The 25,464-nt window shown below is 37.3% G+C and overlaps 2 protein-coding genes across 8 annotated transcripts in view; one reads left to right on the forward strand and one right to left on the reverse strand.

Annotated features, from left to right (window-relative positions):
* The window catches only part of LOC150102890 (cilia- and flagella-associated protein 52), a 640,784-nt gene extending 620,145 nt beyond the window's left edge, over positions 1-20,639 (reverse strand). For 2 of the 6 annotated variants that reach the window (XM_090397375.1, XM_090397374.1), the window contains exon 1: positions 19,999-20,495. In XM_090397375.1, coding sequence (XP_090253501.1) covers positions 19,999-20,005 — 7 coding nt within the window. In that variant the 5' untranslated portion in view covers positions 20,006-20,495. The other 4 variants (XM_090397379.1, XM_090397377.1, XM_090397376.1 and 1 more) reach the window with 3 other exon arrangements.
* A 93-nt stretch (positions 20,640-20,732) lies between these two features.
* Positions 20,733-25,464, forward strand: part of Det (baculoviral IAP repeat containing deterin) — a 64,731-nt gene continuing 59,999 nt past the window's right edge. Inside the window, exon 1 of one of the 2 annotated variants that reach the window (XM_090397380.1) lies at positions 20,733-20,932. In XM_090397380.1, coding sequence (XP_090253506.1) covers positions 20,816-20,932 — 117 coding nt within the window. In that variant the 5' untranslated portion in view covers positions 20,733-20,815. The remainder of the gene's footprint in view (positions 20,933-25,464) is intronic. The other variant, XM_090397381.1, reaches the window with a different exon arrangement.

Below are 25,464 nucleotides of genomic sequence, written 5' to 3' on the forward strand. Positions count from 1 at the left end.
TGCATGATGCAGACTATAAGTAGGTATCTGCTTAGTCAATAAGGCTGGCCATAGAAAAAGGGAGAGAGTGAGAGTGGCTGTGTGCAGTGTTACACATGATTCAGGAAATGCAGAATAGAACAGAATGCTTGAAGGAATGATAGTGTAGCTAAAACAATGAAGAGAGGTAAAAATGTGGATGAGATCATAGTGATGGTTAGTATGCGAATATCTAAGAGGAAGTGAGAATTCAACAACAACCATGGGTTCAACACCTGTAGGTGTCTGATGACATCTTGATATGATTCTTCCATTGCGTTCTATTTTGTGCAAGATGACTCAGTTTGTGTACAGAGTTTCTGCACCATTTGGCAATGTCATTGCCCCAGTCTCTGTTTGATCTTCCTCTTTTGTTCTTTCCTTCAATCATCCCAAACAGCAGTGTTTTTAATTTCCTCTCATTGTTCATTCTACGTATATGGCCAAATAGATGTAGTTTCCTTTTGATAATTTTCTGGATCAGGTTTTCCTTTGATTATATTTGTCTATAGATTTCCTCATTATTCACTTTCTGGATCCAGCTTATTCTCAATATATATCTATACACGTCCTCTCGAATACTAATATCCTCCTTTCAGATTCTCTCAGAAGTACCCAGGCCTCACATCCATAAAGCATGCTGCTGAAGATACAGGTTTCCACAATACACAATTTGGTGTGTATCTTTATAGCTCAGCTCTTCCATATTTTGTCCATGGCTTTTAAGAGAGCTGCTGCTCTGGCTATTCTACTTTTTTACCTCTTTTTTTGGGTCCAAGTCATGAGGCATGTGGCATCCAAGATATGTGAAGTGTTCCATATTTTCAAGTTGAAATCCTTCTATGGTAACTTTGTTTAGTAACTCCTGTTGTCCGAATATCATTGTTTTAGTTTTTTTCAAAACTGACATTTAGTTCGTATCTTTTTTCCTTCTGCATATAGTATTTGCAATGTCCGTTCCAGCATTGCAAATTCTCCCGATAATTTCTTTAATCAGGACAATGTCATCTGCAAAGCAGAGGTATTTTATTATCATGTCATTTATTGAAATGCCCCCACCTTCTTTAATCTTATCTAATGTTCTTCCCAGATGTGTGACAAAGATGATTGGTGAAATTGGGTCCACTCGTCATGCGCCTTGACTAGTGGCAGACCAATCTCCAGTCACACCTACTATCCTCACTGTTGCTTGTACTTGGCTGTTTATATCTTTCAACAGGCAGATCCATACCATAGGATTCCAAGACAGCTCATGTTATATTTTGATCAATATTAACAAATACTTTTTGGAAGTCCACGAAACAGCAGTATATCTTTTTGTTCTTTCTTCAAGCTTTCTCTGCTATTAGTCTTAGTGCGAATATTTGTTGCACTGTACTTCAATCTTTTCAAAATCCAGCTTGCTCATCAGGAAGATGTGCCTCCATATGACCCTTCAGGCATTCTGTATTTTCATCAGCACTTTGCCAAGATGACTCATTAGTGCAATAGTTCTGTAATTTGTACATTCTAAAGCATTGCCTTTCTTATGAAGAACAACCAAGACCGATTTTTTCCACTCTTCGGGGGCATACCCTGATCTCCATATTTCATTACATAGCTTACTCATTTCTTTTACAACCAATTCTCCCGATATTTTAGCATCTTGCTTATTATGTTGTCATTTCCAGGACTCATGTTGTTCTTGAGATGTTTTATAGCCTTACTCACCTCCTCTTCCAAGATGTAATTTTCAAAGAGCTCTGCTCATGGAGAGATTGCTTTTAGTTCTTTGATTACATCTGTTATAGTATTATTCAGTTGATTTTTATATAGTTCGCTGCAATACCTTTTCCATCTGAGTATGATTTTGGTCTCGTCCATCAACACTTTATCATTTTCATTTTTGACTGCTACTGATCTTGTTTGCCACATCCTATTGACATTTCTTATAAGTATATAGACCTCTCCAATTTTGTGTTCTCCATAGTACTGTTCAGTGTAAATTAAAGATACTAAGAAATTATATACTGTACTTGGTTTAATCCTTTATCCAAGTACAATCAAACAAAGTTTGTGCCTGAAGTATTTTCAGGAGTGGGGCAACTATAGAGGCGGATGACTTCACATCATTTGCCTTAGTATCCCATAATGCAAAGCATATATCCTTACGGATATGTATAATGTTATGTATTATGGGAAGGGTCACTACCTAGACAGGTTTCGACCTTTATGGGAAGGGACACTACCTAGACAGGTTTCAACCTTTATTGAGGTGAAAAAGTAAAGGGCTGCTCATTATTGGACTAGAGTAGTTAGTATAGGGGTGCAAGAGAGCCTGATAGTATTAGGAGAAAAAAAGAGATATAGCATGAGAGAGAAAGAGAGAAAAGGCCTCAGCTCTTTTATATCATCATATAGCCAAAGGATATCAGTTTGGGCCTGACTGATACCCAGGTGGTTAGCCCCATCTGGGTTAACCGCCTTGAGTTGGCCTTCTCTGCCTGGGATTGCTCTCCAGTCATCCCTGCAATTGACTATAAGACTAAATTGAATTAAAAAGATGGAACTATTTAAAAAATCTCTCATAGCAAGAATAGATAGAATTTTATCTCCCCCTGGTAAATATTGCATAATGTGGGTGGTCTACACCACCTAGTGATAAATTTGATATCTCCTAGAATGCTTCATTCTAAATACAAAAAAACGTCTGACTGAACAATAAAATTTCCACAATACAATATTATAAAGTATTTGGATATCATATTGCTGGTTTTCAAATCAAAGTTTTTTTTCTAACCTTCCATAAATGGTATTTTAATTCATTAATTATAAAAATCAAAATTCCCTTCCCATTGCTGACAGGTGGTGGGTATTGTAAAAAAAATAACCTGTTCTGTTGTAAATAGTGGCATGCCCAACACATTACATAATCGGTTCGAAATACACAGAGCATGTAGAATGCATGTTCTACTGTTTCCAACTGGTAACATATGTCACAGATTGGATCTCCAATGTTAAAGTACCTCCATTTGATGGCACTGACTGGAAGCCAACCACATGCAATCCTCCAAGCAAGATCCCTCCCTGTTAGGGTACCCTTGAAACTTCAAGTTATGAAACAAAATATTGTTGTCAGTACCCAACTGTGGAACTTCGCAGCGAAAGAGATTAAAGATTTCTTTATACCAAATTTTACTTTTTTTTAATGGAAATAATGTCAATTCCAGAGTGTTTTAGTAGTCTTAAAATTAAGCACAGAGTGTTGTAGTATTCAGGAACAATCTCAGCTTTTGGACCTTTATAATCATTAACTCCAAACAGGGGAAGATGAAAACCCAAGTAGTACTGGAGAAGGTCTGCAAATGTGCAATTAATTTGCAGTATTTTATGGATTTTTGAAGCTGTATTGCTTAAATAGCAGAATTTTAAGACTGGAAGTCCAAATCCTCCATCTTTTGTTGATAGTTGAAGAAATTCCTTTTTAACTTCTTGGTATCAGCTAGACTAAAAAATTTGCAGAGGTTTACTATATAATTGCTTTTCTTCAGCTTCTGTGATGTCTGTAAATTTATTATGTACAACTGAGCAGGAAAGATTATGGTTTTGAGTACTATGGCTTTAGAAGAAAAAGAGAGTAGCCCTATTTTCCAGTCTTCTAACATTTCTAAGTTCTTGGACTGGTAATACTGGGTAAGTGGTGAAGAGAATTCCAAGTATAATGAGGGGTTCTCTCTTTGGGGTTAGTCCAAAAGAAATGCCTCCAAGATCCAAGATGTAAATCGAGAAAAGTATCGGCGACAGGAGGGATCCTTGAGGCAATCCAGCTAAGATCCGCCGCTGGGTACATACTGCCCCATTTAGCTTAACCTGCATGTGTCTTCCAGAAAGAAAAGACTTTATGAGGTGGATCAGATCCAGTGGAATGCCGCCTAAGATCAGCTTGTATAGGAGTCCAAAGTGCCATAGTTTGTCAAAGGCCTTTTCTAAGTCAAGAAAGACTGCTCCGGTGTATTGATGCCAGTTGAAGCTGGTGGTAATGTATTCAACTAGTCTATGGATCTGTTGAGTGGTGCTGTGGAGTTTGCGAAAACTGAACTGTTCTGTAGGAAGGATATTTAGCTTGTTTACAGAGACTTGAATTTTGGAGAGGATGACTTTTTCAGCGATTTTGCCCAAAATTGAATATCAGACTGATGGGAAGATAACTTTGTGGCAACTGTGGGTCCTTACTAGGCTTATAAATAGGGACCACATCCACCAACTTCCAAGCACAGGGAAAATATTTAAATCTAAGAATGGCATTTATTATTGTTATAAGATGTACGATGGCCTTTCGGGGAAGCAGTTTAATAACTTTATTAGGAATGCCGTCAGGTCCAGGAGCTTTTTTATTCTTCAAATTCTGTATGATGTCATAGATTTCGACTGGAGAAGTCTTATTTTTTTCCCTGATCAAGTTCATAATCTCTTCTGGTAGTCGTTTAGGCTTAGAAGCAGGCGTATTTGAGGTGATGGATGATAAGGCTGTATTAATTTGTTGAGTAAATTTGTTGACTGCAGAATCAATTTCCTCCTTGGAGTTAATATGAGGAACAGGGACAAAGTAGTTTGGGAGCAAATTGGATAATTTTTCCCAAGGTATGAAGGTGTGAGGCAGGGGGGGGACAGTCCCTTCTGATTGCCCAACTGGAGCAGAATAGAGTTGTGGTCAGAGGTTAATTCATCTAGTGAATCCCAGTAGTACTGCAATTTGACGTTTTGGAGGACAACTATATCTAAGACGTCGGAGGAGCTACTTGGACTGAGATGAGTTGGTACTGAAGGACCAGCCACAGCTATACAGTTGAAACTTGAGTAGTTAAACAGTATGCAGTCATTTTTGTTGGTAGTTTTACTGCTCCAGGCAGGATGTTTTGCATTGAGGTCACTAGCGATGATGACTGGTCCTTTTACTCCGAGGATGGCATCTAGATCTGAGGTCAACAGTGTTTTTGATGGAGGGTTGTAAGCAGAAAAACCTTTAGGTTTCCAACTGAGTTTTTTGTGACAACATTAATGCCTGTGATTTCGAGTTTGGTGGTTGCAGGGTTGATTGCATGATGTATGATGATTTATATAGTTTTTGATAAGGATGGCTGTGCCTCCACCTCTGTACTCAAGTCTGTCGTTTCTATAAAACTGATACCCTCTGATACTGGGGTTGTCAGCAGGCCTCAGGTGAGTTTCGTTGATTAGTAATATATCTGGGTTATGTCTATTATTGAGTTCCTTAAATTTCTAGCACTTTGTTTTTGAAACTGTTGGCGTTCCAGGCAATAATCCTAAGTCTGGAGTGATTTTTTTCCTATGCATCAGAGAGTGCAGATAATATAGATTGAGTTTGCTAAAAATCTTTTTGTAATACTTAGCGATGGATTTGAGTTGCTGAAATCCTGCAGCATATTTGCAAGAGAAAAGGTGATAACAGCTGATAGATTTGAATGTGGATTAGCCAGGTTCTGGTTTTGGACTGTCTGTTTGGAGCGGACGACATCGGCATATGTTCTCGTTTGATGATGAAGATTCATTTTCTTAATAGGCTCAGCTAATGGTGGGCGAGCACCTGTTGCCATGTTCTCACTCTTAGAGGGCTGAGGAGCTTGAATTTCAGGAGTTTGTGCACTAGATGATGAGGTAGATTGACTATTTGGGCCGTTCCATCTATTTTTGGGGTGATGGATACACCCTCTATAATTAGTGGGGTGAGGACCGCCTCAATTAGCACACTTAGTCAGGGTGGATTTTGGCTTAGTGCAAGTATTTGTGGGGTGATTCTCACCACATTTTAAGCACCTGTACATAGGTTCTGGGGTGATTTTGAGTCTACAGATTGATTTTAGATTGTATATGTCTTTATAAATATTATGAATCTCTACTAAAACTAGAGGCATAGGGGTCTTATTTGATCTAAACATTCTACTTACCTTTATTGGAGGCAGATACTGCAAGTTGAGGTCAGTGACTATTTCATTCGGATCAGTATTCTCAGAGACTTCTCAAACCACCTTCAAATTTTTTTCGGAGGTAAGTGAAAACGTATGATATTGTATTCCTCTTGTGTCCAGCTCCTTTGTAAGATTTCTATAATCAGCCACCATGGCAGGCTGAATTTTTATGCCCTTGTCAACATTTTTGGCCCAATCTATAATTTATTTGCAGGTTAGCCATGGTGGTTCTTAGGGTTGTCCATCTCTGTTTATCCCTTAGGATAATCGGTGGCACCTTCTCATTGGGGGAGGCAGAGGGATCTGAATTGGGAGAGTCTTCGTCCATACCAACATCATTTGTGGGTACAGAAGTGAGAGTTTTTTGCTTTTTACGAACGTGGGTCTCTCCTTGATCAGAAGGATTAGAGGCAGACACCACTAGATTGAGCTTTTCCTCAGATTGAGGAGTGTCTTCATTCTCCTCATCATCAACCCCTGGTAAGGAATGTAAGTTTAAGTAGCTAGGCCATTCTTGTTCAAATTTTTTAAGTAGCTTTTTAATGAAAGTGAGTGCTAGCCCTTTGTCAAGCGAATTAATGATCATGTCGAGATCGATCATGTTAGAGGGCCATTTCATCTTGAACTTCTTTTGAAGTTTATTGACAAGTATAAGAGCGGCTCTTCATCGAGCAATTCGAAGATGACGTCTAGGTCAGGCACGCTCATATCGATTTAATTGCGTATGAGTGCAAGCAGAAACCCTGCAGGTCTAGAGACCTGCCAGCAGAAATTCTGTAGAGAATCCTGTAGCCGCAAAGGACTGCTAGCAATACCGAGCTTTCGCTAAACACGCGAAGCAATAGCAATTATTGGAGGGCTGTGAGATTCAGGACCTGTCTTGTCCTTTCTTTCTGCCAAGTGTAGACCGTCAGTCGAATTCTACAAGATGCGGATTATTGATGGGCACATGGCAGGGAACAGGAGAGGGCCTGGGAAAATTGCATCAAAAGTCAAAATCTTATTTTGTACTCCACTATCAATGAAGATTCACAAAATCAAAACTCGCTAATCACCACTAAAATCAAAAGAAGCACATCCAATTGCCATTACTCACAAATGTATCAACCTGGTAATACTAAAGCAGAAGCAATGGAGAGGTCATATTTACCTATACGAGTTGCCAAAAGGTGTATCACCTTATTATTAAATAACTCTGGATTTAGAGAAAGATGTTGGAAGTTTATTTTCAACTTGGTTAGACTATAATAAATTTAGTTTTATCCTTTATCCAAGTGTAAGCAAACAAAGTTTGTGCCTGAAGTATCTTCAGGACTGAGACAACTTGCAGTAAAGGTGGACCAAGCTCTCATCACTCCTTGTCTCAGTATCTCCCATAATGCAAACCACATCTCCTTGTGGACATGTATAATGCTATGCATTAAGGGAAGGGCCACTAACCAGACCTTCATTGTGGGAGTCAGACCCAGAAGTGGTGATACTAAGGCAGAAGCAATGGAGAGGTGATATTTACCTATACGAGTTGCCAAAAGGTGTATTGTACGTCCACAAATTTCATACCTTTCGACACTTCTGCGCATGTCAACAGGAGGAGAATCCATTCCGATAATAGGGTAATCAGTCCGTATTGTGGGACGAGTTGTTTATTATTATATGTCGGAAAATTAACTTCTCTTTTATGATCATTGTAGTTAAATATGTTGCTTGTATAACAGTTGGAAAATTTTACCTATAAAGCACGTGATTTCGCATGTTGGCGACCAATTCATACGTCCTTCATTTTCTTTCTCCTCTTCAGCATGAATCGACTATTTTTGGCAAATCGCCAAGCTGAGATCTACAAACTATGGGCATACAATACCACCTTATTATTAAATGGGTCTGGGTCAGTGGGTGTGGCTCCCACTGACGAGACCTCAATAAAGGTCGAAACCAGTCTGGGTAGTGGCCCTTCCCTTAATGAATAGCAATATACATGTCCGCAAAGAGATGTGCTTTGCATTATGGGAGATACTGAAACATGGGTTTAGATGTCAGGTTAGTCAACTGGATTCAGGATTGGCTATCTGGTAGGTATCAGAGAGTCGTGTATGGGGGAAATATCAAGAAGGCAGGAGGTTACAAGTGTGGTCCCACAGGGCTCAGTACTGAGATATTCACTATTATAATTATAACGTGACACCTCCAGAGAGTTCAAAGACTCATCGAGGGAGGGCACCTACTCCACAACTCTGTCTCCACCACTCGATCCACCAACTATAATGAATGGCAACTACACCAATGCCATCTACCGCTCATTACCACTACTAGTATTTTCACAGACAATCACAAACATCCATGCCCAAAGTAGGATTCAAACCCACAGCCTTTTGACTGGAGAGCAGATATGCTAACCACTCGGCCAACCAGGCCAGCAATATTGTTTAACCTTTATATCAATGACATTGTCAGTGGATTGCAGGGAGATATTCATTTATTATACAATGAAACCTGTGGAGAATTCATGACAAAACAAACACACGTAACCACAGTAATAAGTTTTAATAAGTAAATATTTCATCCCAAGTATCACAGGACATCAGAGAAGGTAACAAGCTATAGATATAGTTGATTGGTTTGTAGGTAGTAGCAAGTTTGTATTTCTTCATAATTCTTCTCCAACAGAGAAACTCTCACCTCTGATGCTACCTGGCATGTACAAGGTTCCATGCTCCTGTAAATTGTCTTATTATGGACAGACAGGTAGATCTGTTCATAAATGCATTTCGGAACATCAAAACCATATCCGTCGTATCAAACTGCAGAAATCTGGCCTCGCACAACATGCAGCTGAAAACCCAAACCATAGGATCCATTGGAAAAACACCAAACTTCTACATAGATCGTATAGAAACATGAACGTTTATATAAAGAAAGTGCTGAAGGCCTACTTCACAGACCAAATCTAAACTGTAATGACGTTCTTGCTATCCCTAAAGTATGGGAAATTGTCATACAAAATTATGTGATGTAATTTTCATATATGTTATCTTATTTTAATGTAATCTATTTTTTTTTCTTTCCCCTCCAGATATATTTTAATTTAATTCTATAACACACATGCATATTGGGATTCCATTGTAATCATGCGCCCTAACTGTATGTTATTCCTAGTGTTGTTTGAATTAACTGTACTGACTATGTCCTATGATACTTAGGATGAAATATTTACTTATTAAAACTTATTACTGTGGTTATGTGTGTTTATTTAGTCAGAGAAATATTCAGTTGTTTGCAGATGATCTGAAGCTAGGAAAGGTTATTAGTAATAGTGCAAATGTGGCAGCCAAGACAATTTGAATAAACTGAACAGTTAGGCAAATGAATGGGGGATTTCAGTTTAGTCTTGAAATTTGGGATACACTGATGGGAGGCAGCATACTCAAGTTCAAGGAGTGGTATGATAGACTTTTTAGAAAGAACCTCTCACTTTCGACTCCATGGAGGCCTGAATAATAATAATAATAAATTATATTTTCCAAACATCAATGTTATTTTTACTTACATTCTAATTCTTATTATTTATGAACTTTTTCTTCACAGAGTGGTTCTCACACCAAGAAAATCTTCTCCAACCAAGATACAGCAGCACTAATCACTTTGTATAACTTCTATTAACTTATTGAGACATATCATTAAAAAATTTTAGAAAAGGGGGGGGAGTTGTGTCAGTACATTTTTACATGTCAAGTAGGATTTTGGATTATTTGTGGAGTGCTGTTTGTATGCATTGTATTTTATGTGTGTCATATATTTATATATGTGAGAAAAATATTATATATCTGTCATGAATTTTTGTTTTTTTATGATAAACATAAGAAAAACCAAAATTGCTTCAAGAGGAACAACAAACAACTTTGCAAACCATATGCAGCATCGTGCAAAATATGACAACCACTACTTTATACACTGCAACCACTACCACTATTTTATCACTGCAAAATTAGTCAATATCAACTAGTCAATATGCATGTAATTTTACCTGGTTCTAGCAAGAACACTGCTAGAACCAAGTAAAACAGAAAATGTGAAAAAAGAAATGGAAAGACTTGAAATAGACATTCTGGCATTAGTGAGATGAGAGGGGGGAGGATAGGGTGATTTCTGGAGTGGAGAATTTCGGATAATATATTCAGGACAAAAGAAGGGAGAGTCAGGTGTTGCAATAATGCTTCATAAAAAAGTTGGAAAGTTAATCACTACAATAATTAACCATAGTGACAGAATCATGGTGATAAGCATTCAAAATGAACCAGTAAACCTCAATATTATAATAGTCTATATGCTAACATCACAACATAGCAATGAAGAAATAGAAGAAATTTATGAACAAATAGAAGAAATCTGGAGCAGCTATAAAGACAGAGACAATACAATAATAATGGGAGATTGGAATGTTATAGTGGGAGAAGAGAGCAATGATAATGTTTCAGGAAGATTTGGTCTTGGACGTAGGAATGAAAGAGGAAAGCAATTAATAGAATTTTGTACACAAAAACAGTTAGTTATAGCAAATACACTATTTCAAGTTCCAAAAAGAAGATACACCTGGAAAGCACCTGGGGATTCAAATAGATATCAAATAGATTATATATTGGTCAAGAAAAGATACAGAAACCAAATAAAAAATTGCAAAAGCTATCCAGGTGCCGACATTAGTAGTGACCATAACCTTGTCTTAATGAAAACATAACTGAAACATAGGAAACAAATCCAAAGATACAAACCAATAAGATGGAACCTTGAAAAATTAAAGAGTAAAGAATTAAAGACATTAGTAGTGACCATAACCTTGTCTTAATGAAAACATAACTGAAACATAGGAAACAAATCCAAAGATACAAACCAATAAGATGGAACCTTGAAAAATTAAAGAGTAAAGAATTAAAGAGAGGATACCAAGAGGCAACTGATCATAACATTCCAGAAAACATAAATAGTCAGAATAATATTGAAAACCAATGGAATATGATTAAAGAGTTAATTACAAATTCATCAAATCAATTATTGAAAAATGCAGAAAAAGAAAAAAGAAAACATTGGATAACAGATGAAATACTTGGCCTTATGAATGAAAGAAGAAAATATAAAAATGCTGATCAAGAAGAAGATGTGGCCAAATACAAATATCTTAAAAATCAAATTACAAGAAAAGGTAGACAAGCCAAAAAAGAATACCTGGAAGAACAGTGTAATAACATAGATGAATTATTTAAAAAAGAAAACATAGAGAAAGTCTATAAAGAAATTAACAAACTGACTTTCAAATTTAATAACAATGCCATCAAAGATGAAAATGGAAAATTATTTATTATTATTATTATTATTCAGGCCTACAAGGAGTCAAAAGACTCATCGAGGGAGGTCCTTTCTAAGACATAAAGTCTGTCAAGACTCATCGAGGGGAGGTCCCCCCCCTGAGAAACACAAAGTTTATCATACCACTCTTTAAACTCACTGACCGTTCTCGCTCCCACCACTCCATCAGGCAATGCATTCCACGGCTCAACCACCCTCCACACAAAGAAACCACTCCTTACCCTCTTGCTCACAGTTTCCTTTCGTAACTTCCAGGGATGGCCTCTTGTCATCACTCCTTCCCGCTGATCAACCAAGCGAAAGAACTCCCCAGTGTCAACCACAAAAAACCACCTCTCAACAGTTTAAAAGTCTCAATCATATCACCTCTCCTTCTTCTATCCACCAAACTCTGCAGTCCACATTCTCTCAGCCGATCCTCATAACTATCCTTGTACAGTCCTGAAACCATCTTTGTCATCCGTCTTTGTATTCTTTCCACAGTTAATTTATCCCCTTCAAATCCTGGGGACCAAATCTGAGAACAATAGTCCAAGTGTGGTCTGATCAGAGACTTATACAACGGAATGATAACCCTCTTATCTCTGCAGGTCAGTGTCCTTCTCATAATAGCAGCAATCCTCTGTGTTACCTTCACCACCTTTGCAATATGTCCCCTAAACTTCAGGTTTCTATCAATCATCAACCCCAGATCTCTTGTCTCCCCTACTTCCTCCAGTATAACTCCTCCCAAAGAGTATGCAGCATCCCATCGATGTTTCCCAAACCTCAAGACCTTACATTTTGCTGCATTAAACTGACACCCCCATTCATTTGCCCATCTATCTAGCTTATTTAAATCCTCTTGCAGGGCTACCACATCTGCACTATTACTAATAATCCTTCCCAGCTTCGCATCATCCGCAAACAACTGAATATCCCCCTGCAATCCACTGGCTATGTCATTGATATAAAGGTTAAACAATATAGGTCCTAGTACTGAGCCCTGTGGGACCCCACTTGTAACCCTCTGCCTCCTGGAAACTGCTCCACCATACACAACTCTCTGATACCTATCAGACAGCCAATCCTGAATCCAGTTGACCAATCTGACATCCAGACCCATGTGCTGCAACTTAAATATCAGCTTATCATGTGGCACCCTGTCAAATGCCTTCGCCAAGTCTAAGAAAATTGCAGTATATGCCTTTCCCTCATCTAATGCTCTTGTAACTTTATTATAAAAGGCTAGCATATTGCTAAAACAAGAGCGTCCTTTCACAAATCCATGTTGATTCTCACAGATAACATTACCCTCATCTGCCCAATGCTGTACACGGTCCCTCACTACTTTCTCCAAGATCTTAACAACTACTGATGACACACAGACTGGCCTATAATTAGACACTTCCAGTCTGTTACCACCCTTATGCAATGGCACTATCTTACCTTCCTTCCATTCCCTGGGCACCTTTGCCAAAGCCAGACTTTCATTGAAAAGCCACGTTAAAGGTATTGTCAATTCCCTAGCACATTCTCTCAAAAGACGTGGCGAAATACCATCCAGTCCCACAGCTTTACTGACATCCAGAGTACTCAGTATCTGAAACACACTCTCCTCCTGTACCTCCAGACCTCGTACCAGTCCTATCCCTCTAGCATTAAAACTGACTCCTCTAGGATGAAATACTCCAATAAAGTGTTCATTGAACAATTCCACTATGTCCTCTGCATCAGTCACTCTATTCCCATTTTTATCCCACAATATCATTCTTCCACAGTCATTTCTCCTCCTACTGGCCACATAGCTAAAAAATTCCCTAGGATTTTCTTTGGATCTTATGGCCAATCTCCTCTCATATTCCAGTTTCACTTTTCTTACCACACGAGTCACTCTTCTGGCCTGTGTCTTATATTCCTCATGCATCTCTTCACCTGTCTCCTTATATCTCTTCCATAGCCTCTTTTTCGCATGCAATTCCTGTTTAATATTGTTTGTCATCCACTTTACTCCAAATTGCGCCCTCTTCTTCACTCGTGGTATACAACTTACCATTGCTGATAACAAATATTCTTTCACAATTTCCCACGCACTGGCGATATCCCGGCCTTCCAATTCCTCCCTCCATGAAACTTCCCGAAGTTGACGTCTAAGACTATTATAATCACCTGCCTTATAATTCCACATAAGTTCCCGTCTCTTTGATACTCCTGCATGTCTATTCATTTTCCAAGTCAACACCATATGGTCACTCTCTCCAACTGGTGGGAGAGACGTCAACTCAGTTATTATCAACTCTTCTGATGCTATAACCAAATCCAAAATTTTTGAACCTCTTGTTCCCTCTGTTACATGTTGCCTAAGACATTTGTCCCTCAAGAATTCTAGAAATTCCATTCCCCTATTGTTACATGCATCTTCCTCTCTCCAATTTATACTACTGAAGTTAAAATCTCCCATAACAATCATTCTTCTTGCACTTGCCAGACTTAGCTGTCTAAACATCTCCTGGTCCCCATCCTCTGTGCTCCTGGGTCTGTAGCAACACCCCACTAAATATCCTGTCTTGCCTACCTCTACCTCACACCATACGCTCTCAAAATCATTTGTCTCACTTCCTTCCAAATTCTCCACTCTTAGAGGACATAGGTCATCACTTATCATAAGCAGCACCCCACCACCATGCTTTCCCCTCCTATCCTGGCGAAAAATGCTATACCCAGCGACTTCTATTCCTTTTTTTATATCCCCTTCTGTCAACCACGTCTCAGTGATCGCAATAATTTTTGCCCAGGCTGATGCTATCTGCGCCACCAATTCCTCTCCCTTATTCTGGATACTCCTGGCATTAGTATACAGCATATAAATGCCATTGTTTCTATACCCAGCATTATCCCTTCTAGACTCCACTGGGCTCAGTCTTACCTGACATTGTCTCCCTTCTCCCAAGTATCCATTCCCACAAGAGGCCACCCCTGCTATCATCCTCCCTGGGACACACTGACTCATTCAGAACAGCAATCTCTCCAGATGCCTACGTCCTTCCTCATTCAAATGTAAACGGTCTCTCGCATACAACTCCTCTCTTTCCTCAAACGCACTCCAAGCATCCACATATACCAGTCCTCTCTTGTCACACATTCTCGCTATTATGCCATTCAATATCACCGCTCTTCTGCTCAGCTCATCATTATCATACCTAGGCAACACGCACACTATTTTTCCTCTCTCTGTCTTCTTCCGTACAGTCTCAAGCAAAAATCTCATATCTCTCGCTGCCCGACTTACATTACCACTCAAGTCATTCATTCCTACCATTACAATCATCTCATCCACCCTTTCACTTCTCTTAATTGCCATAGCCACCCTTTCTATTGTTCCTCCTGGCAAACACTCCTCACGCATCCTATCTTGAACACCACGGATCATTGAGTCGTTACTCAAAATTACTAATAGAATCTGAGAATATATTAATGGAATGGAAGAATTATCTTGAAAATCTCTATAATGGCGACGAACTTGATGTTGATATCAGCATAGAAAATCAAAATGAAGATAGTCTAGGATCCCCAATAATGTGAGAAGAATTTGATAAAGCACTGTCTGAAATGAGTAAGGAAAAAAGTCCAGGTGTAGACAATATTCCTATAGAACTGCTACAAAATCTAGGTGATGAGACAAAAACCTTACTCTATCAATTAATAGCCCAAATCTATGATAGAGGAGAAATACCAAAAGGAGTTTATGAAATCAACCATAATACCAATACCAAAAAAGAATAACAAATGTGCAGCCGATTTAGAACAATAGCTTTAATACCACATATTAGCAAAATTCTGCTAAAAATTATTCAAAATAGAATTTATTCAAAAATAGATTGTCTATTGGATAAAGACCAATTTGGATTCGGAAAGAATAAAGGAACAAGAGAGGCAATACTCTGTTTAAGAACAATAATAGAGAGAAGATTAGACCTTAGTCAAAATACTTACATTTGCTTCCTTGATTTAGAGAAAGCGTTTGATAAAATAAACCAGCAAATACTCCTAAATTGTCTAACTAATATCGGCATAGATTTGAGGGATAGGAAAATAATTTATCAAATTTACAAAAATCAAAATGGACGGATTAAAATCAATGATAAGGAGAAAATAATAAATATAAGGAGTGGAGTAAGACAAGGATGTATACTTTCACCACCTTTATTTAATTTATATATTGAAAAGGCCATTCAGGAAACTAAAGATAAAATAAATAGTGGCATAAAGATAAATGCTGAGCAAGTCGTGTGTATAAGATTTGCTGATGACATAGCCCTTGTAGCAGAAAACAGAAGAACTTTAAAAACAATGCTAGAATTACTAACTAATAACCTTGAAAAATATAAAATGAAAATCAAAACAGATAAGACTAAAATCATTGTTATAGGCAAAATCCCTATCAATACAGAGCATAAAATTTGGAAAACAAAGATGGGATGCAGAATTTATGCTTGGTGAGAATATATTGTTGGAGGTAGAGGAAATAAGAGATCTGGGGGTGATAGTGGATAAGGATCTAAAATTTAGGGGACACATCACCAAAATTGTGAAGAACACAAAGACTTCTGGGAATGATGCGGAGGACACTGACGTGTAAAAGTAGGGAGATTCTTGTTCCATTGTATAAGGCTTTGATTAGGCCACATATGGCCTATTGTGCCCAGATTTGGTCACCGGGTTTTCAGAAGGATGAAGAGATGTTGGAAAGGGTCCAAGGCGACTGACTAAGGTAGTTTCTGACCTCTGGAATGTTGAGTATGAGGAAAGATTGAGAAGATGTAATTTGCAGAGTCTGGTGGAGAGAAGGAAGAGGGGAGATATGATAGAGACCTACAAGTTGGTAAGGGGTTGTTATAAGATCAATTTTGGAGAAGTTATACAGAGAATAGTGGGAGATCAGGGGAGAACCAGAGATCATCCCTGGAAACTGTATAAAGAGGGTGTGAGTAGGGGAGTGAGAGGCAGGTTTTTTTTGTGCAGGGTTGTGAATGATTGGAATGCCTTGCCTGAGAGTGTGGTGTCTGCAAGGAGTTTGAGTGTGTTTAAGACACAGTATGATGAGATGTGAGTGTGTGATAAAAAGACCTCCCAGATGAGTCTTTGACTCCATGAGGTCCTGGGAAATAATAATAAGAAGAAGAATATAGACATCAGCAAAGAACAAATAAAACAAGTGAAAAGCTTTAAATATTTAGGAAGCCTAATAACATAAAATGGCAGAACAAGAGAAGACATAAGATCAAGAATAAACAATGCAAAAGCCCAATTCTCTAAGATGAAAAGCATTTTAACAGGAAACCTCAACCTACAATTGAAAAAAAAATTAGTAAAGACATTGATATGGAGCATTGTACTGTATGGATGTGAAACCTGGATTCTAGGCAGAGAAGATTGGAGGCTTTTGAAATGTGGTGCTGGCACTGCATGAACAAAATAAAATGGACGGGAAAAAAATCAAACCAACAAGTCCTGAGAGAGATAAACGAAACAAGAACTCTAATTAAATCGATCAAAATCAGAAGGGATAGATGGTTTGGACATATACTTCGACATGATTGACTTGTGAAAAGAATAACTGAAGGCAAAATAGAGGGAAAAGAAGAACAGGCAGACCAAGGAAAAGCTTTCTTGACCAAGTCAGACAGCATGGGTTTGAGTAGTTACCAGGAGGTTAAGAAGAAAGCCAATGACAGAGCGGAATGGAGGAAATTACTGCTGAGCTACCAGTCCCAAGACTGATAAAGAAGTCAATATCCTCTTCAATATTAGAGCAATTCTCTGGGTTTTCTTCATAGCTTTTGCAAAATGTTCCCTGAATTTCAACTTTCTATCTACAATTCTAAGTCAAAGTCAGAAGTTATCCCCGAAAGTTGTATAAGGAGAGTGTGAGCAGGGGAGTGAGAAGCAGGTTCTTTGTATGGAGTGATTAGTGAGTGAATGCACTGATTGAGAGTGTAGTTACCATGGAAACTGAATGGGTTTATGAATGGTCGATGATCTTTTTGCATGAGAGAGTATGAACCTTCCAAGATGAATCTTTGACTCCTTGAAGATCAGATGTTAATAATAAACCTACTTACCAATGATCCTAACTCAGATTCAAATATGAATTTGAATAGACTGAACAAACTCCTAGATGAAATCTGGCTGGGAATTCAAAACTGCTGAATTTGTTTTAAACCATTAAAAATGAAACAAACTTACCATGGACTTTTACCTAAACTGAACTACATGGTTGCCCTGAGGTTCACAAACTTCTTCCATTAATTATTTTCTAGGGCATCTCGAGTCAGAAACATCATGGGAAGCTTGTACTAACCATTTTTCACACAATACTCATCATACTTCTCCTTGAACTCATTTACTACTGCACTTGGCCTTTTGAAAGTTCTTTTTTTGCAAATGTGGTATGTTGCCTTGTAGAGTGAGTGGGATGCTGGAGTTTTAGTTTTGAGCTACTTGTGGTATGAATTCTTTTCTTGAGTGCCTTAGCATATTTGATGAGAAACAAAAGTTTGTAGAGTGGTCTTGCATGGAATACAGGATGAAGGTCTTTATTCAAATAAGAATTATTTCAGTTTGGAGCAGACGTCTAGGTCAAAAAGGAAAAAATAGTCATCAGGGGTTGTTATAGGCTCAATGCTGAAGAGGTTTTACAGAATTTTTATGAATAGTTAATATGTGCTGAGAAGCTAATTTTAACTAAACAGTAGATGTATGTGGTGAGGATGTAAGATCCATAGGGATACCTCCAACATGGAGAGAGTAAGTGAGACACTCAGTCTCCAATCCACTGAGTGGACTTCACACCTTGCTCTGCTTACAACTATAACTAGATTCCCTCTAGGCAAGATATCGCAGAGCAGGTATTAGCTGGATTATTTGTCATTTGATCAGTAAGCCTTCCAATTCATACCAGCAGGTTCAATTCATAGAATATCTAGCAGCCAGCATGTGAAACCATTTTCATGCCGTATCCTCAAATGTGGAAGGTTTGGGATTCCAGTAGTGTGTTTTGCATACCCACGGAGCCATTGCACACTATATGTAAGAAACCTGAACATTGCTCTAGGACCATGCATAACAACAACCGACACAAACCTTTAATAAGCAAAGTGCTGGTGTTTCACTAGGCAATGAACATCATTTGTTACCTAAAGATCTAGTTGGTATTTCCTCCAACTTTATAAGATGGGCATTCGGACATTTAATGGTCACAAACAACTGGTTTTTTATTAAATAGAAACAACCTTTTTCATTTAAAAATATGTCAACAAACACTAAAGGTTCCAATATTGGTAAGCACACATGCCTGACATTTGTTGGATTTAGCATCTGGATTAAAAAGTGGGAAGTTTTCGAATGCTAGTTTTAAAATAGTGCGAAAATATTACAGCAAACAACCTACACCATCCCTAACACCATATATATCACTGTCTGACGTAGTGAGAATACTATGGCTGATTTTCTTGAGGTTTCGGGGGGGGGGGGGAGATGGAGAGATAGAAAACGCTTGATCATGCAAGAACGGTTTAGAAAAAATTCCTCTAGTCAGCGACTAAAATCCAATCGGATTACACAAGAATTTTTAATTAATTTTATATATAACTTTAATTAATTATATATATATACTTTAAATAAAAAATTAAAGACACTGATTTGCAAAAAAAAGTAAACAATAATAATTAAAAAGACATCGAATTATTTTATTTCCACACCGAAAGAGGGCACTGAGCGCAGCTAAGTAATATGATGGGTAAAGGATAAATCCGCTGCATGTACACGTACGTAATACATAGAAATTGGACGTATCCGATTTGTCCGGTAATGAAAACCATTTGAAACAATTTTAACCGAAGAGGGGATTGGAATTTTTGCAGTAATATGATTTTAATTATCTGTCAAGACTCGAAGAGGAGGTCAAACGTTGTATAGACTTTTTTTTTTTTTTGTAAGCGTTAGCAAATCCAACGTTTGTGTGCTCGCCACCTATTTCGGCAATGCATTCCGCTCTTTTTATGCAAAAAACTTACTTTTTTTTTTGCGATTCACTATGAGTAAATTTGCTTCAATGATAATAATCAGCTTTTTAACTCGTATACAATTGTTTATTTATACTAGATTTATACTAAGCATCATCGGGAGGTTGCTTAACATAGGCGAAGTTGAAAACAAAAGGGAAGAAAAAAGCGGACTCATAGCGCACATCCTCAGAGATATCACACGATAAATTGGCAAGCATCCTCCATAACCTGATCAGAAGAGAATTACTACGACAGGTAGTTCAAAAGGTACACTATATAGAAATAAAGGAATGATCCTTCACGACATCTGGAAATCATTACTTAACGTCTAACATTAAAGACCTCTGGCAGTAATCACATGCAGTTTACACAATAGAGAGACTGCATGTAATATGCTTAATGATACTCGTGATTAAATTTATTCCATTCTTTTCAACTTATAGATATTTTCTGCTGTTGTAAAACGTTTATTTTTTTGCCGGTTTTTTTATTTTATTTATGTTAAGCAACCAACCGATATTAGCCATATTGATAGCGAAACATGCTGAGGAAATACATTTAGTATAAACAAACAATTGCATATCAGTTAAAATATAATAATAATCAATTACTTTTCATTCCCTAATTCACACGACACATGCACAGATTTGGCGAATTCATCCGTGGGCTTGCCCATTACTTAACGCAGTATTTGCCCTACGTTTGTCTGATAGGCTCTCACCAACTTGCACATTCGCGCTTTTACACCTATCTGCAGAGAGACACTTTCTATGTCTCTCCTTGTCAACTAATATTACAGTCCTGGACAACCTTAGTCGTCATTTGTCTCTAATTTAATATGCTAGCGTAACTTGCTTCGGCCGTAATTGAAACCAATACTCTCTCTAAAGTTTCCTTCAGCAAATATCCACACGCCAAGATTTGTACACAGAAATGGGATGCGGAATGAGATTTCAAATAAAAATTATGAAAAAACCAACACAGTAACCATTGAATACCTTTTCATTAAAGTTAACAGCACTTAATGCAACACCAACTTAAAATAGTTTAATAAGAAATTAATGTTGGTTTTATTTAATGAAAATAAATTTTAAAAAAAAATACAGAAACATTACTAACAATATACTAACGACGGGACACAATTTTCTTGAAGACGATATTTGAAAATAACTTTCGTGTTACAATATTTTATATATTATACATGTGGTAAATACAAAGCAGATTATGAACAAACTGATATTCGCACGTTCTTTTTTTTTTTTTTTACTTTTTTCATATAGCGTTGCTCACTCTTACGCATGCGTTCTCTAATGTAAACAATGGTTGTCATGGTAAGACGGTTACAATCATTTTAATTTATCACCGCTAGATGGCCATAGCAGTTCAGCGGAATTCAAATATCTTCATTTGTTACAACTTTCGAAGAGGATGGCTTACGATCAAGTTTATTTAATTGACGATTATGATCTGAAAAATGAAACAGATCGTTTGGAAACGTTTAAGAAATGGCCAATTAAAGATCACTCCATGTGCATGCCAAGTAAGGTAATTATAATAAATTTAGTTTAATCCTTTATCCAAGTGTGAGCAAACAAAGTTTGCGCTTGAAGGTATCTTCAGGACTGGGGTAAGGTGGTACAACACTCGGCAACTCGTTGCAAAGGTGGAGCAAGCTAATATCACTCCTATTTCCCATAATGCAAAACACATCTCCTTGTGTAATGTTATATATTAAGGGGAGGGCCACTACCCAGACTAGTTTCGACCTTTATTGCGGTCTCTTCAGTGGGAGCCAGGCCCAAGTGGAGATACAAGGCAGAAGCATTAGCAAGGTCATCTCTACCTAAGTAAGGTAATTATTGACAAAATAATCTGCAGTAATGTCTTTTTTTTCTGTTATTCATACAGTTGGATGATTCATTATCATTATTGGCATCTATTTATATGACGTCCAAATACACATCGAGGAAGGTCCTGAACATTTTATCAAGTTCTAATCAGCATTCCTACAGTATCTGTTTTACTTCTTTGAGCTCATTAACTGACAAAGCACTCATAGCAAACTCTGACAACACATAAAAGAATTTTTAAAAAGTTGTCCTTGGGCTCTTGCTAACGAACACCCTTGCTCAATTTGCAGTTCTCCATCCATTCATTAGTCACCTACTGGAAACGTTTCTCTGGTCCCTTACTGGCATGTGGGCCTCTGGGAGACCTCAGGCCAACGATTGCACTTGTTCCTCCTCTGTCAATGCCACAGCAGATGCTCACGGAGCACTACTACATTTATGAATGACCGGGAATTCAACACCCGGAACCTTTTATATAGCTCACTAATTTTTTACAAATCTTCATCCTGTCATCATAAGGAGTATTCCATAGACCTGTCATCATCATCTTGTCACTTGTTTCTGAATCCATTCCACCTCATGCTCATTCTCAAGAAACACAAAGGTGACCAGATCTAGGAACAATAAATCCAAATGGGAACATATCAATTCCTTATAAAGTGGTATAATATCTCTACTTATCTTCAGTAAAATAACCCAGTGAGCAATTTTAGCCACTTTTGCAGTATAGACCTCTGAACTTTAGCTCACATTCTGCCAGCACCCCTAAATCTCACACTTATCAATTTCCTGCAACCCAATTCCATCATTGTGTAGTACACATAACTGGTAATCTCTTCATCCCAAAATATATAACCTGTAATAAATATATAACAGCCATTCTTTTGCACATGCTATCATTTTGTTTAAATCATCATGCACAATTTTTACATCATCTTCATTAAGTTTATTTGTTTACATCATCTTTATTGATTACCAGTTTTGCATCATCAACAGACAACTAAATATTTCTCCTCAGATAATTCCCTTTATCATTAATGCATAAATAAAATAGCAGTAGCCCAAGTATAGATCCCTGCAGCACACTGCTAGTCATGAGCTGTCACCTAGACTCCACTCCCGACTAAGCAATTGGTGTTTCTCCAACAGTCATCCCCCTTTTCTACGTCACCAACTTTATATCCATCCAATCAAGATAATTTACTGTTTATGTATCAGAGTTTTATGCAGTGCCTTAAATTCCTTTGCAAAGCACAGCAGTATTTCTGTGTAGCCATTGCCTTTATCCAATTCAGCTGTCACTTTATTAAAAAAAGTGAGTAAATTACTGAGGCAAAACCTATCCACAACAGAACCATGCAATCCCCCTCCCCCCATATAGTATTTCGGCAAGATAAGTACTTTGGTTTTCTTTCATTTATTATTATTATAAATTTTGTTCTTAATCAACTTCTCCAAAACCTTGACCACTGTTCTTGAGATGCTGATTAGTTAATAATTTGTTGCCTCAGTTTTGGAGTTCATCTTTATGCATTAGAATATAGCTCATTCTGCTTATTTATTATTATTATAAAAAAAAAACCTCCATGGAGTCAAAGACTCATCATGGGAAATGACACCTATAAAGAGTTTGTCACTTTATAAAATTTAAATAATTCTTAACTTATTTTTTTCCTTCCTTCTCTTTTAGTTAAGTTAATTGCTACCCATTTGTTATTCACCAATTTGTAGATCTCATGATTAATGATTATGCTTGCTCACTACAGATTTCTGTAAATTTATTCAATAAAATACAAATATCATATCAATTTACTTCTGAACTAAATGAACAGAATTAATATTTTGGTTGTCTGAATAACAAAACAAAATCACTAAATCATTATTAAGACACATTATACATATAGCATATTATAGGTATTTATAGGTTTATATAAATTTTATATTTATATACATACAAGTACTATAGCACCTATGATATATATTTGGGTGTGTCATAGCAGCTAGAATGAAGAAAGATGGTGGTGAGATGGCCTCAAAGAGTGTTATGTTAGTATACTAATGCAAGGAGTGACAAGAAAAACAGAGCTGACTTTAGGGCATTGATTAAGTCAATGTGCAAAGATAATTAATGTAAGTGAAATTTGTTGACTGAGTTTGTTGCACTGTCCAGAATAGAAATAGAAGAATATAGAATTAGAATCTTTTAGAAGGATAGGAAGGAGAAAAGAGGAGCAGGAGGGCTATTAATAATAGCAGAGGAAATTTGTCCGTGAAAAGTGGAAGTGAAAAATAGTACTGTGTGTGTGTGTGAAAGAGATTTTAAGGCTATTTGATGTGAGATTGAAACAATGGGTTTGAATGAGCTGTGGTGAAAAGAGATTGAGTATGGGAATTTATTAGGATGCATCTGACATGTGCAGCATACAACTGGTTGAACAGTGAAATCAGACAAACAGTTTTGAGAAAAGGAGTTATAGAGGAGACACTAGATGAGTATATTTTATACTCATCACATCTGATCACTGTTAGCAGTGATCAGATGATGAGTATAAAATATAGGCTAGAATAGTGACAAGATCTTAAAGAAAGAGAATCCAAGAACATCAAGAATATACTTGAAATCCGACAGGTCTGGCCTTGCTTCTCATGCTATTGATGCTAGGCACACAGTTCTATGGAACCAGACAAAGTTTCTTCATTCCAGCAAGTTCAAATTTGATTGAATGCTATGATTTGGCCAAATGTTGACTACTGTGTACATTTTTGGTCACCTACGTTTCTAGGGGATCAGGAAATGGTGGAGAGGTTTTAGAGACAAGTGAACAAGGTGGTGGTAGGTCTGTGAAATGTTCCCTATGAGGATAGATTGAGAATGGGTGGGTTGCAGAGGTAAGCTGACAGGTGGAGGAGAGGTGATATGATAGAAGAATAGCCACCTATAACCAAAACATATTATTAGTTACTGAAGGGATTCCATAAGATCACACAAAACAAATTTTTAATACATGGGGAGTAGTGAGAAACACTTCGAAGTTATCTAAGAGTGTGGTTAGTAAGGATGTGCAAACAAGGTTCTTGACTTGGAGAGTGGTGGATGAGTGGAATGAATTGCCAGAGGTGGTGGTGAGCATCCCAACAGTAAATAAGTTTAAGAAGATATATGATAGGTATTGTGTTAATGAATAATGTGGATCTCTTACGATGAGTCTTTTGACTGAATGGAGTACCAGTATAAATAATAATAACAATAATAATAAATTATTAAGACAGGGTCTAACTTTTACAAAGCTGTGTAGCCCACTATAAAATATTGTATCCCTATTCACTAGCTGTTGGATTTTACCTATAACCAACTTTTCCAATACTCTGAGAACCTCTCTTGATATATTAATTGGTCTGTAGTTTGCTACTTCTGTCTTTCAGCCACATTTATGTAATGGAACTATCTTACCCTCTTTCCACTCCCCTGAACTCCTCATAGAGCAGAGACTCAGAATGAACAACTTCATCAGAGGCAATCCAAATTCTCTTCCACATTCATGTAGTACATGGAATGAAATACCATCTAGTCGGACTGCTGTATTTACATTGATATTTTTCAATATGCTGAACACCTACTGTTCATCTACCTCAATTTTGATATGCATCTCTTTCACATTATCAACTGCAAAATTTCCATCTGGATGAATGATACACTTTTGCAAAATGATCACTCAGCAACTCAGCTATTCCTTTAGAATGTGCCACCTTCCTACCATCAGCAGTGATGAAAGTCAATGTACCATTGTTGTCACTTTTCCTCTTACTTGCTACATAACAAAAAAAAAAAAAAAACTTTTGGATTTCCTGCTTAGTTAATTTTCTCTCATAATCTGATTTGGGTTTTCTTACCATACCAGTCACTCTTCTTGTTGCATTATATACTGCTCATGAATTTGATCATCACCTTTTTTGTTTATATTCCCTCTGCAGTTTTTTTTTTTTTTTTTCAGCTCTTGCTTTATATCTCTACTCATTTATTAAATCCCAATTTCTTTATCTGCATGATTTTGAGTAAGCAGTCTTAAGTATACTGCTCCTCTCAAACAATCTCTGACCACTTTCCATGTACCACTGACATTCTTTCCTTATAGCTTCTCAAGTCTGGCACTGCTTCGAGATGTCTCCTTCATAATGTGATGCTTCATACTGAAGCTCTTTATGTCACTCATAAAAGAGCAGTTGCCA

This window comes from Typopeltis vanoorti, chromosome 9 (assembly GCF_054136105.1).
Source record: "Typopeltis vanoorti isolate ZY-2024b chromosome 9, IOZ_Tvanoo_1.0, whole genome shotgun sequence".
Classification (NCBI taxonomy): Eukaryota; Metazoa; Arthropoda; class Arachnida; order Uropygi; family Thelyphonidae; genus Typopeltis; species Typopeltis vanoorti.